The sequence below is a fragment of the Manacus vitellinus genome, unplaced genomic scaffold (assembly GCF_001715985.3).
Source record: "Manacus vitellinus isolate BGI_N305 unplaced genomic scaffold, ASM171598v3 scaffold_28_pilon, whole genome shotgun sequence".
In the NCBI taxonomy this organism is placed as follows: domain Eukaryota; kingdom Metazoa; phylum Chordata; class Aves; order Passeriformes; family Pipridae; genus Manacus; species Manacus vitellinus.
In genome coordinates this window covers 8,211,132-8,222,700 of record NW_021940122.1, presented here as the reverse complement: position 1 = coordinate 8,222,700, position 11,569 = coordinate 8,211,132, and the positions used below count along the sequence as shown (strand labels likewise).

At 39.1% G+C, this 11,569-nt stretch overlaps 1 protein-coding gene across 1 annotated transcript; it reads left to right on the top strand.

Moving 5' to 3' along the window:
* Positions 1 to 1,167: 1,167 nt before the first annotated feature.
* METTL16 (methyltransferase like 16) lies at positions 1,168 to 10,895 on the top strand. Its single transcript, XM_029960702.1, has 9 exons — positions 1,168 to 1,207; positions 1,320 to 1,521; positions 3,704 to 3,844; positions 4,880 to 4,995; positions 5,786 to 5,928; positions 7,562 to 7,631; positions 9,028 to 9,117; positions 10,011 to 10,184; positions 10,278 to 10,895. The coding sequence occupies exons 3-9, from the start codon at positions 3,784 to 3,786 to the stop codon at positions 10,893 to 10,895; spliced, it is 1,272 nt and encodes a 423-aa protein (XP_029816562.1). The 5' UTR covers positions 1,168 to 1,207; positions 1,320 to 1,521; positions 3,704 to 3,783.
* The last annotated feature ends 674 nt before the right edge of the window (positions 10,896 to 11,569 follow it).

Below are 11,569 nucleotides of genomic sequence, written 5' to 3'. Positions count from 1 at the left end.
TTTTTTTTCCCCCCACACCTCAAACCATGTAATCCATCATTTAAAATCCACAAAGGATTTAAAATTTCAAAGGTCATGGCACAATATAAGCCACAAGCAACAGGCCTCAGGCCACTGCTTGGTTGCCAGTGGCCTCATGCAGGAGTTTTACAGAAATCCATGGCTATGAAGTGTTTCCGAGAACACTGAAATTCTCTTCAAGGTAATGACGGTGACATGGGTGGGTAATATATATATGACTGTGGGAGTGGAGGTTCCTCACGCTGCTGCCTGTGAGCCTCAGAGCAGCCGCCAGAAAAACACAACTGTTTCTGTAATTTTATTTATTTGCCTTTCTACTAATCGAGCAGCTAACACTGAAGCGATGATGCCCGAATATAGAACATTTACATTACAATTGTACTGTGTACAGTTCTGATGTCCCCAACATAAGAAGGACATGGAACTGTTGGAGCAAGTCCAGAGGAGGGCCACGAAGTTGATAAGAGGGCTGGAGCACCTCCCCTATGAAGACAAGCTGAGAAAGTAGGGACTATTCAGTCTAGAGAAGAGAAGGTTGCATGGAGACCTCATAACAACCTTCTGGTATCTGAAGGAGGTACAGGGACTGTTTGTCAGGAACTGTAGTGACAGGACAAGGAGTAATGGGTACAAACTGAAAGAGGGGAAATTTAGGCTGGATATTAGGATGACATTATTTATTGTGAGCTTGGTGAGGCACTGGAGCAGGTTGCTCAGGGAGATTGTGGATGCCCCATCCCTGGCAGTGCTCAAGGCCAGGTTGGATGGGGCTCTGAGCAACCTCGTCTAGTGGAGGGTGTCCCTGCCCATGGCGGGGGGGGTTGGCAGTAGATGATCTTTAAGGTCCTTTCCAAATCCGCAACATTCCATGATTCTATGGAAACACATTGGTAGACTCTCCGTCCCAACAGATGGGACTCCCCCCCCTGCCCGGAGGCGATGGGATCGGGCGTGGCCCGCTGCCCCCCCCCGCCGCCTGCGCCGGTGGGGGGCGCGGTGCGCGCGGGAGGGGGCCGCGCGGGGAGCATCGCAGCGCTCCCGGCGCTCCCGGCGCCGCAGCCCGGCCCGCATGGCCTCAACAAGTCCATGCACGCCCGCAACGCTACAGGACAAGCCGCCTGACTTCGCTACCTGGCCGAATACCCCGAGTTCCAGCAGACGTGCAGCCACCCTCGCCGGCAGGGTGGGTACGGCCGGGGCGGATGGGATGGGACTGGATAGGCTGGGCTGGGCTGGGCAGGCGCCCGTGTGTGTGTGTCCGCCCCCGGGCGCCCTTAAAAGCGCTGCCTGTGCCTTTCAGCCTGAATTTCAAGGACCCCGAGGCAGTGAGGGCTCTGACGTGCACCCTGCTGAAGGAGGATTTCGGGCTTACCATCGATATCCCCGTGGAAAGGCTCATTCCCACCGTCCCCTTGAGGCTGAACTACATCCACTGGGTTGAGGATCTCATCGGCCACCAGGATGCTGAGAAGCAAGTGCTGAGGCGAGGCATCGACATAGGTACTTGGCAAAACAAAATGTTTATTTCATTGTTTCCCGTCAGCGGGTATAATTTGTTGCACACCCACAGGGAAACGTGAAGTTTGAGATACAAAAAAAAGTTTGAGTTTGGCTTTTTGGATCCTTGAATTCTCTTGAGCGTTCTGTGGTACCCAAAAATTAGGCTGCTACTAATACAGGCAAAAACGTCATTCTACAAGAATTTAGAAAAAGAAAATATCATGTTTCCTCTTAATGTTCTAACCAATGAATTGTGTTTAATTTGTAATCTATTAATTTTGCTTTTGAATGTCTGCACAAGAGAGTTTGTGAGTTGCATCGCAATATTTTCTAGTGTTCCATTTAATAACATTTTTTCTGCTTTTATGGGTATTTTGACAGGTGAATGATCTGTCCTTTTTAAACTCTGATTTTTATTTTAATTTATTTCAATTTATCTATTTTCATAAGCTAAATTGTAGAAAAGGCTTAATTAGAAAACAGGGCAAATGCTAGTGAAGCTGTATTTTGGTTGTAGATGGTCAAAGCTTTCCTGTTTATTGTAGAAAAATGTTCTTTAAAGTGATCTAAGCATCAGCAGATGGATACTATTTTCCAGTGTAGTTTCTTCAGTTTCAGTCTGGATTATTAGGTAATAGGAGGACAATATTTATATTAGGCAGCAGATTAATGTAAACAGTTACTCAGTAGAAATGTGAATTTATAAGATGTACACTGATGCACATAATTTGCTTTTCATTAGAAACAAAAAAAAAGGCAAGCTCTGTAGGAACTTCTGCATACAAATAATAAAATTGGCATTTAGATTCCAAATTTTTGGTTATTCTATGTGAATTATTTAAAAGGCACCAATAGAAGTACATTTGAATTTAGTTCAGATCTTTTATTTTGTCAATAGAATCTTCCTTTACAGTTTCGAAGGCTTGTTTTTGAAGATTGTTTTGTGCTGAAGAAAACTCATAATGAAAGTGAGAGAAGCTGGAATTTAATTTCCAACCCATGTTTTAATGCTTGACATTAAAATTAAAACACTGACTTCCTCAAAGCTTGGATTCAGGAATCTGGGTAACTGTGCCAGATTTTACATTTCTGTTTTCTTGGCATTTGCTAGCACGACTTTTTATAATGGAATTTTTCTATCTCCTGAAATTTGCTGACTTGTATTTTTAGCTGGAGTTATGCTGGATACCAGGTTTGTATCAATCACATGCTGTGTGCACAGATGCTTTCCTTTTATAACTTAAATTTCTTAGCCAGCTTCTATGCATTTGATATTAGTTTTCAGTTTTGAAAATATTTCTATGAACTTCATCATGGTAGGTGGCTGGGTAGAAGAGACAGATCCTCTAAGTCCTCCACATACTGCAAAATCTTCAGTTTGAGTTTGCATGAGCTTTCGTGTTCCAGCTCTGGGAAGGCAGTAAATCATCCAAGAGAGATGTTACAGCAGTGCTGGAAGTTACCCCATGCTTTTGCCTACTGACAGACATTGTCATGGATGTTTCAATAAGTCAGTATAACAGATTCTTGATATATGTCTAAACTCAAGTTTTGTGGTGGTGGGATACCTTTCCCTTGTATTCATTCCCTTTAATCCTGAATTTAATAGTTATTGGTAATTTGACCACCTAGATGTGCTGTAACTATTTTGTGCTAGCATCTCTCTGTTACCAAGTTTTTGTCCATTTGTCTGTCTTTTTAGTTATCTTAATTGGTACTTGTGGTTTTTTGATAGTTTTGGGCATCCAAGAAATTTTTTCTGTGGTTGCTCTATGAATCAAAGTAAATTATTTGTGATAGATAATAGAAAAATGCAGAAGAAATATATGTTTGTGGTAGTAAAACTAAAATTTGCTTTGGTAAAACCAGAATGTATTTGGCTTTCTGTATATAAATTAATCACTGTTGTACAGAAGGAAAATAGCTTAAAACAAAGTTAATAATTTACTAGAAATTTATTCTAGATTATTAAATTCTTTATGTTACTAAAAGTGCATATTTAACAATGTTATTTTTCAAATTATGAAAATAAAGCTCACTAAAGATCTGAGTAGTAGATGATCAGTAATCAGCGTTTTGTGAAGTTAGTTCTTTTTGTTGTAAAAAGTACATAGTTAACAGCCACACTAGGTATAACACCAGAGACTTACTTTGCCTTTCTCATGGATTTTCACTCCTGCAGGGACAGGGGCATCTTGCATATACCCATTACTCGGAGCAACCTTAAATGGCTGGTATTTTCTTGCAACAGAAGTGGATGACATGTGCTTCAATTATGCCAAGAAGAATGTGGAACAGAATAACTTGTCTGATCTTATAAAAGGTATGATGTAATAAGGTATTTATCAGTATACAAATGTTGTGACGTATTTTTGCCGTGTTCAGTGGCGTATCAGAATCTGTGTTCCTTCCAAGTACACGCTCAACTGTTTTTACTGAAGCAGAATATTCTCAGTATTACTGAGGCCCTTGTGTGCTTAAACCAAAAAACCAGCTCATCTAGCATGGGATGTGTGGATACAGAACTATTCTTCCTCACAAAAACTGAAAGTTAAACTTCATCCTGGGGTGTTTTTGTCTCTGAATTTCTTGTCTGTTACTGAAGTATTTCTTAGTGTTTGTGCTGTTTCTGGTGCTAAGTGACCTAGAGTGCTCCCCTTGGATAATTGCATGACACTGCCACATAGGCATATCTTGTACAGATAGAGTTCTTTTTCCTCATTTCTGAATGAGGTCCTAACAATGCCTGTGGTAGCAATAGCAGTATGCCAGAATTGGTCTGGAATGATCTTGGAAAATTTTCTGTAGGAACTCAGTGTACTAAAAAGCATTTTATCAGCTCTGAAATAAAAACTTTGCTTCTATTGGATTTTGGAAGCATCCTTATGAACAATATATCTTAGTCTATTGTCCATGTCAGTCTTGAAATCCAGAACTTGATTTGGAGAACACTTGAGAGATTTCTGTTAACTGCTGCCATCACAGGACTTTTAGTGGTGTGATTGGGTTTCACTATACTGGAAAAAAGGCTGGCAAAGGAGCATGCCTCATGAGAAGCTGTAGTGCCTGTAGTTGGAAGCCCTTAAAGCTCATTTGTGGTTGTATTGGAGAACTCAGTATAACTCATGCAGTCCGTACTGTTTTAAACAGACTTGTGGTTCTGCTGCTATGTATAAATAACAAGCTGTTTGTATGCAGATCCTCAACCTGAAGTCTTTATTTGCATGCTAGTATTTGTTACATGTCTTTTATAGAAAGTATTGTTTATAAAGTACAGCTTTTATACAATGTGTAATGTATATGGCATGCTAGATAGAATATGAAGTTCCTTACTGACCAAATTCACATTTTCTAATAGTGGTTAAGGTACCACAGAAGACACTCCTAATGGATGCACTGAAGGAAGAATCTGAAATCATTTATGATTTCTGCATGTGCAACCCCCCCTTTTTTGCCAACCAGTTGGAAGCAAAGGTAAGCTCACAAACTGAATGTTGCCTGTACTTCAGTATTCTGTTAGTGGGAAGGTAGCAACAATTTTTAACCTCTTTACTTGGGGAAACTGGATGGGAAAATCCCAGATCATTATGAAATAGCATTTAAGTCTTCTCCCTCCTCACCCCGTGGCCTCAAGGGAGTTTTGAAGACTTAACTGTTACCTTTCCGAAAGTGGAGGATGAGCTGTAGCATTGCACAAGTTCTTACTGTCTTAGAGAATTAGTTTGGAAACTAGACAGCTAGTAAATCTGTAATCAAGTGCCTGCTGCATAACAGTGGTGCAGAGGAATTAGTTTCTGGCATTATGCTTTTCTGTATTTTTTGTTTCCTTAGTGATGTAGACAGTATCATACAGCTCAGAGCAGGTCTTGCAATACCCACTGAATGCAGTCAGAAATGTAACTCTATAATATAGGCCAGTAGAATAAAGATTTAAGATTTAATAAAACACTGTAGTTTGTAATTGTGTAGATGCATGTAGTCAGCATGTCTTACACGTATTGGAACCACATACTTCATATTAGCAGGATCCTGATGTGTGGCAAGTAGCTTACCTAGGTTTGAGATTGTAGCAGTTTCACTGTTATGCTTATTTGGAATATATCTTTGTCTATTATCCGTGGTGCTGATGGGGGGAGGATAACTAGAGGTGGTGATGCTTGGTACCAACTAAAGACTAAAAGACTAAAGACAGAAAGCAGTGAACAAAACAAGACGAACATTTCATTAAATATTCATGTCAAATGTTCCTTTTTATTTTATCCAGGGAGTAAATTCTCGAAATCCACGGCGTCCCCCTCCCAGTTCTGTAAATACAGGAGGTATCACAGAAATCATGGCTGAGGGAGGAGAACTAGAATTTGTCAAAAGAATTATTCATGATAGTCTTCAACTTAAAAAGCGGTTACGGTAAGTGCTTTTGGTTCCAGTTAAAAAACCCCCAAACCAAACACCTTTTACCTTCATATTTGGCAGAAATCATGTGAAAATGATATTTTAAGTAAGGTATGTAGCTGTAGTCTAGTGGTATCTGTTTGGTTTGTTTAGTGATACATGCACATCAGTAATTGTTCCTGAGCATCAAACAATTAGAACTAATTGCTGGAGGTATTTAAAAGCAGACAACCCCTATATGAGTGACACTTGTTGGGTAGAGCCCTTCCCAAATCTTCGTTCGTGAAGCCTAGCCATGATGTACTTGCAGCTAAAATAGCAGACACTTACTAAAGACAGTCAAGGCTCATTCTGGCATGGAGGAGAGTTTATGACATTGCCTAATTATCTGTTCATTACCTAAAAGTTTCTATCTTTTCCTGGCTGAATTTTGGTAACTAGCAGCTCTGCCTACTAAAGGGCACTGTTGTACTGTCTTGGGTGAATATAGTGATGCCTTCTTTAGGAGAACATAAGCAGATAGCACATCAGTTCAGTTTTCTGACTATCAGGTTTTCACTCCCCCTGTGTTGTAGGTTAATATCTATAGCTGTTCTGGAAAATTCCTTTTTTTAATTATTTTTTAAAATATCCTTCTAAAATACAGCTGCCAGAATTTTACGTGTGTATTACTATAGGTACATCAGTGCCCTAAGAAAGGAAATACAGCTTGCCTTTTCTATGTTCAAGAAATGTTTTACTTTTGTCCTGTTTAGACCCTTCTAGGCAGAGCATTGCATAGAACCTCATCTAATTGTCACCCTGATAATCCTTTTTTTTTTAATGTACAGAATATTTAATTTGTATATGTGAACAATTTAAAGTGCTTGCCCTCAGTTTAGGTGCATACTTTTGAAAAAACTGTCCCTTGATAGTGGGAATTCTGATTTTTGTCCTTCAATACATTACATATATGTATTTATGAGTAAGCTTTTTGGATCCAGTAATCAAAAATTATGGAAGAGGGGGTTGTAGAGCTTGAATAATAATTTAGATGAAGAACAGAGCTGAAATATTTGGAGATACTGAAGATGTGGAGCTGTGTGGAAGGGTAAGCTTCACCAGAAGTGGGAAAATGAATTTCTTTCCTTTTTTCCCCCTGGTTTTTTCCTCATGAAGTATGGGTTAGTTTATAGAAACCTGGATAAGGAAGTTAATGGTGAGCAGGAGGAGTAGTCAATATGTCTGTTTCTGAGGTACAAATGCTTGTCAATAGTTGATTATTCCTTTTTATTCTGATTAATTCTCCAAAGGAAGTGGAGAAATCGGAACAAATTCTTGTAAGATGTAACATCTTCCACATAACTAGGGTCACTTATTGAAACAAAATTCTTGGTTGTTTAGGTATTGTTTCAGTAATAGTCTTAATGTATTTCCTAAAAGGTCAAAAAGATTTCCCTGTCCAATCTGTCTTTGGGCCTTCTGGTCTTAAGTTTGTTGTGCCATGTCCTAGTCACTCCGTTTAAGTGTGATTTTTGTTGCTGTTGTTGTTTTGGTTTTAAATCTCCTATTGTTCTGGCAGCTTTCTGCTCCAAGTAGTTCTTACTGGTAGTTGCCATTTTCAGTTGATCTCTATTTGTAAAACACTTGGTTAACGTGTTCTCTGCAGATGGTACAGTTGCATGCTGGGGAAGAAATGCAGTTTAGCACCACTGAAAGAAGAACTTCGAATCCAGGGGGTGAGTTTGTACAGAGTCCATAGATACCCTGTATATGTTCTATACAATATATACTATGTTTCAGTGCACTTGGGTAATTATTGTAGAATTATTTTACTGAGTTTTTATTACAAGAAGGAACTGCAATGCCTTGTTAGGGAAACAGTTAAGATTTAGTTATTGTAGATTCAAAGCTGACAGATAGGTAGTAAATACTGTCTCCAGGTTTTTGTCTTTATTGTGTGTTGAAGCATGTCTTCATCCATTCTAGAACCTACAGGGTTCCTGCTTCAAAATAGCCTCGTAGGGTTGTTGTAAAAAAAAATAAATCTAACTTTCTTTCCTCTTAGCTTACATGAAATCTAGCAATTTTGTTGATAGAAGAAATTGGAAAATGATTTAAGCGACAGCATTGTTTTGTTTGTGTACAATTCTGGCACCAAGTAAAATTGAACCTTGTGCTGCTATTCTCATTTTGATGGCTTTCTGGAGGAAGCATAGCATAGCATTTCCATACACAGAAAGTGATCATGAGATCTGCCCTTATATATGGGGGAAGGAAAGAGAATACATGATAAAATCAATTCCCAGAAAGATGAATTACAGGCCATAGGGAATCTGTAAATTCCATGCTAAAAGCAGATGCTGAGCTAGGCACAAAATTTCAAGCACCTGATTTTCATCTCTGTCCTTGAACTGTTGCGCCTCAGTCTTAGTAAAGTTAGAGAAATCATTGCAAACCTTGTTTCCTTTTGTATTTTTCTTTTTGTTCAGGTTTGTAATCTTTTTTGCATCAGAGCCGAGAATACGTTTGTTTTAACGAAGCACATATTGTGTTGTGGCTCACATTAGGATGCAGCAGAAATATTCCAGAAAGTCTGCTCATTGTTCAAACTGTCCTAACATTTGCTGTATTTATTGGAAATTTTGATAGAAAGACAGGAAAAGTTCTAGTATAGAGACAGTTTTTTCCTCTCTCTTTTTTCAAAAGTAGCAGATTTTTTTCCCCTTTTTTTCTCCTTCTATGCAGGCCCTGGGCTTATGCTTTGGAGCTGCTTATCAGAGTGAAGTGGGATGGTTGATTTTTATCCTTGCTAGTATTTAACACATTCTCCATACCATACATAAATGCCTTACAGCATCCATGCATGGAAAGACTAGACAACAGTAACATCTGAGTTTTAGATTTAAAGGCAGTGTAAATGCAGATTTGATTTTTTTGGAGCAGATAAAGAGTAGTGGGCAGTGGTATCAGGCTTGGCACTAACCAACTTCAGGTGGCCCTGATGTCTCTGAGCTGTGTCAGAAAGAATCTCCATTTCTGTCACGAGAAAATATGCTTTGTTTAAAAATGTGTGCAGTAGAGCAATGTTGTTTGTGAATCTGAAGTGAAGTTTTGTGTTACTTCTTTGGATAGGTTCCTAAAGTTACTCATACTGAATTCTGTCAAGGACGCACCATGAGATGGGCACTGGCATGGAGTTTCTATGATGATGTACAAGTACCTGTAAGTAGCTTAACCTGATTTGCTTGGTGATTGTGCCTCTTGCTTAGGAAGGGGCTAATGAGCTATAACTACTGTGATACAAACTGGTCTTCTTTGGATTGGAACATTGGATGTGCTGGGCTGTATGGACAGTGGAATTTCTTAGCTGGCTGGTGGTCTGTTAGCAGTTGTTACAAGTGATTCATGAGTGACCCATGTTCAGGGTGGGAAAAGGAAGCCAGTGTAGGAACTTCCTATGGATTTCAGTGAAAGTAAGGATAATTTGTAATATGAGAGCAGTTTAGTAGTAATAAAAATGTGCTAAGTTTGGGGCTGGATTTGAATTTAAGCTTCCTTTTGAGAACTCAGTTTTAATTTAACATGTAGATTCTGTTACCAAATAGTTACGATCATGTCTAACTCAGACTTGACTACATGAATGTATGTGGAGCTCGTTCACCTTAAATGTGAGCCAGTTGCTTTTTTGGATCTGGATGTTCATATACTTGAAGATAGGTATAGACAATAACCAACCTTACAGAGGACACAAGTAGAGCTTCAGTGACCCTGGATCAAAGTGTGGATATTAGCAGTTGACCTCTATTCCCAAGTGCAGCTGCATTTTCTCAGCTCACAGAGAGCTAATAGTCTGAAGAAACCAATGAAGCTTTTTGCCCAACATCTTTTTGCCCAACTAGTCCATCAGACTAGTGTAAAGTGCATGATACTATTAGCTGGTTTTAGTCTAAAACTCTTGAGGGTGAAGTAAAACAGGCTGTGTGAATGACTGTTTAGTGGCTTACATTATGGCTCTTAATCATCATGTCTTATAGAATCATAGTCTTCTGAGTACAAAAGTCACCCCACTAATACTGCATAGACTTGTAATTTGTTTTCTTTCTTTCTACTTCTAGTCACCTCCTTCTAAAAGAAGAAAATTAGAAAAACCACGAAAACCAATTACATTTATGGTCTTGGCTTCTACAGTCAAAGAGTTATCCATTAAAGCGGCAGCTATGGGCTGGGATGCTGTAGAAGCTATTGCTGTGGTTAGAGCCTGGGTGGAGAAGATTCTCACTGATCTGAAGGTACAGTGTGAAATACTAGATGTTAAAACAACATTCTAATTGAAAGCGTAACTGTGAGAGGATTAAATGAAATTCTGCTGTTTTCTGCAATAGGTTCAGCATAAACGTGTTCCCTGTGGAAAAGATGAAGTTAGCCTGTTTGTGACTGCCATTGAAAACTCCTGGATTCATTTAAGGAGAAAGAAACGAGAGAGAATAAGGCAGTTGCGAGAGCTTCCTCGAGCTTCTGAAGATATTCTGCAAGCAATGGAAGAGGAAAAGAACAGCCAGAAGAGTGTGAGCAACAATTTGGACTGTGAAAACCCCAAAACTGAAGACTCTGAAATGGGATTTGTGGCACCTAATGAGGATGTCCAGTTGACCACAGGTGATGAGCTACCAGAGGAATCTGCTGCCAAAGAAGAACACAGTGATCCTGTGAAGGAAGAGGAGATGGAAGCAAAGCAGGGAGAAACATCTCTTGGCAAAGGTTCTGGTGATGCAAAGGAGGAAACCTGCCCTTCAGAGGAAGCTAGCAATCTGACAGTTGAAAAAGAACAAAGCCCCAAAGAAACTAATAGATGTTTTCTCTTTAAGTGTTTAATGAATGTGAAGAAAGAAGGAAATGATGTGTTAGTAGAAATGCACTGGGTTGAAGGACAGAACAGAGACTTGATGAACCAGCTGTGCACTTACTTACGGAACCAAATTCTTCGACTGGTTGCTAGTTAGCCTATTTTCCTGCTTTGGTAAAGTAGGTCTGTCCTCAAATTTTGTAAACTATTTTTAATTAATTAAAAATTTCTGTTAGCAAAACATGTCTTTTCCCCCTTAAAAAACAAAGTAGAATTAAGATAGATGTGCCCTTTAATGTTTTAAATAGCTTTTTCAAAGCTGCAAGGAGGACATGAAGTGTACTTCAGTGGACCTGAAGTCATGAGGAAGTAATAGATTTTGTGCTGCAGTTGTAAAACTACATGTTAAAGTGAAACATGTCTATGCTGTGAGCATTTCGAGTATCAGCAGTGCTTATTCTGGTCTTTTTTCTGGCGCAATAGGTTTATATATTGTTTCTAAGTAGAATACTGAGATATTTTCTTCAATATTTTTTTAAATACTAATACAGGAAATGGTTAGTCTGCTGTGGGAATTGTTTTCTGCAGTGAGGAGTCTTCAGCAAAGGGTTTCAGTATGCCTCTTCTGTTTAATATATTTAACTTTTGGTCTTTGGAGTTGCAGAATGGATACATTCTCCAAGTGTCAATTCATTAAAATAATTGAAGTGCATGTTGTACTTGTCTGATGCTTGGGCTTTGAAACACAGAAGGGCCTACTGTTAGCATCTGGTTTTGTAAACATTAACAACAAAAGAAGCTTTTTGAGCTGCTTGATTTTAAAGAGGATTT

Excerpts from the sequence above, each read along its gene's own strand:
- METTL16 (XM_029960702.1), top strand. The coding sequence starts at position 3,784 with ATGTGCTTCAATTATGCCAAGAAGAATGTGGAACAGAATAACTTGTCT. Across the intron at positions 4,996-5,785 it reads CCAACCAGTTGGAAGCAAAG|GGAGTAAATTCTCGAAATCC; the intron begins GTAAGCTCACAA and ends TATTTTATCCAG. Across the intron at positions 7,632-9,027 it reads AAGAACTTCGAATCCAGGGG|GTTCCTAAAGTTACTCATAC; the intron begins GTGAGTTTGTAC and ends TTCTTTGGATAG.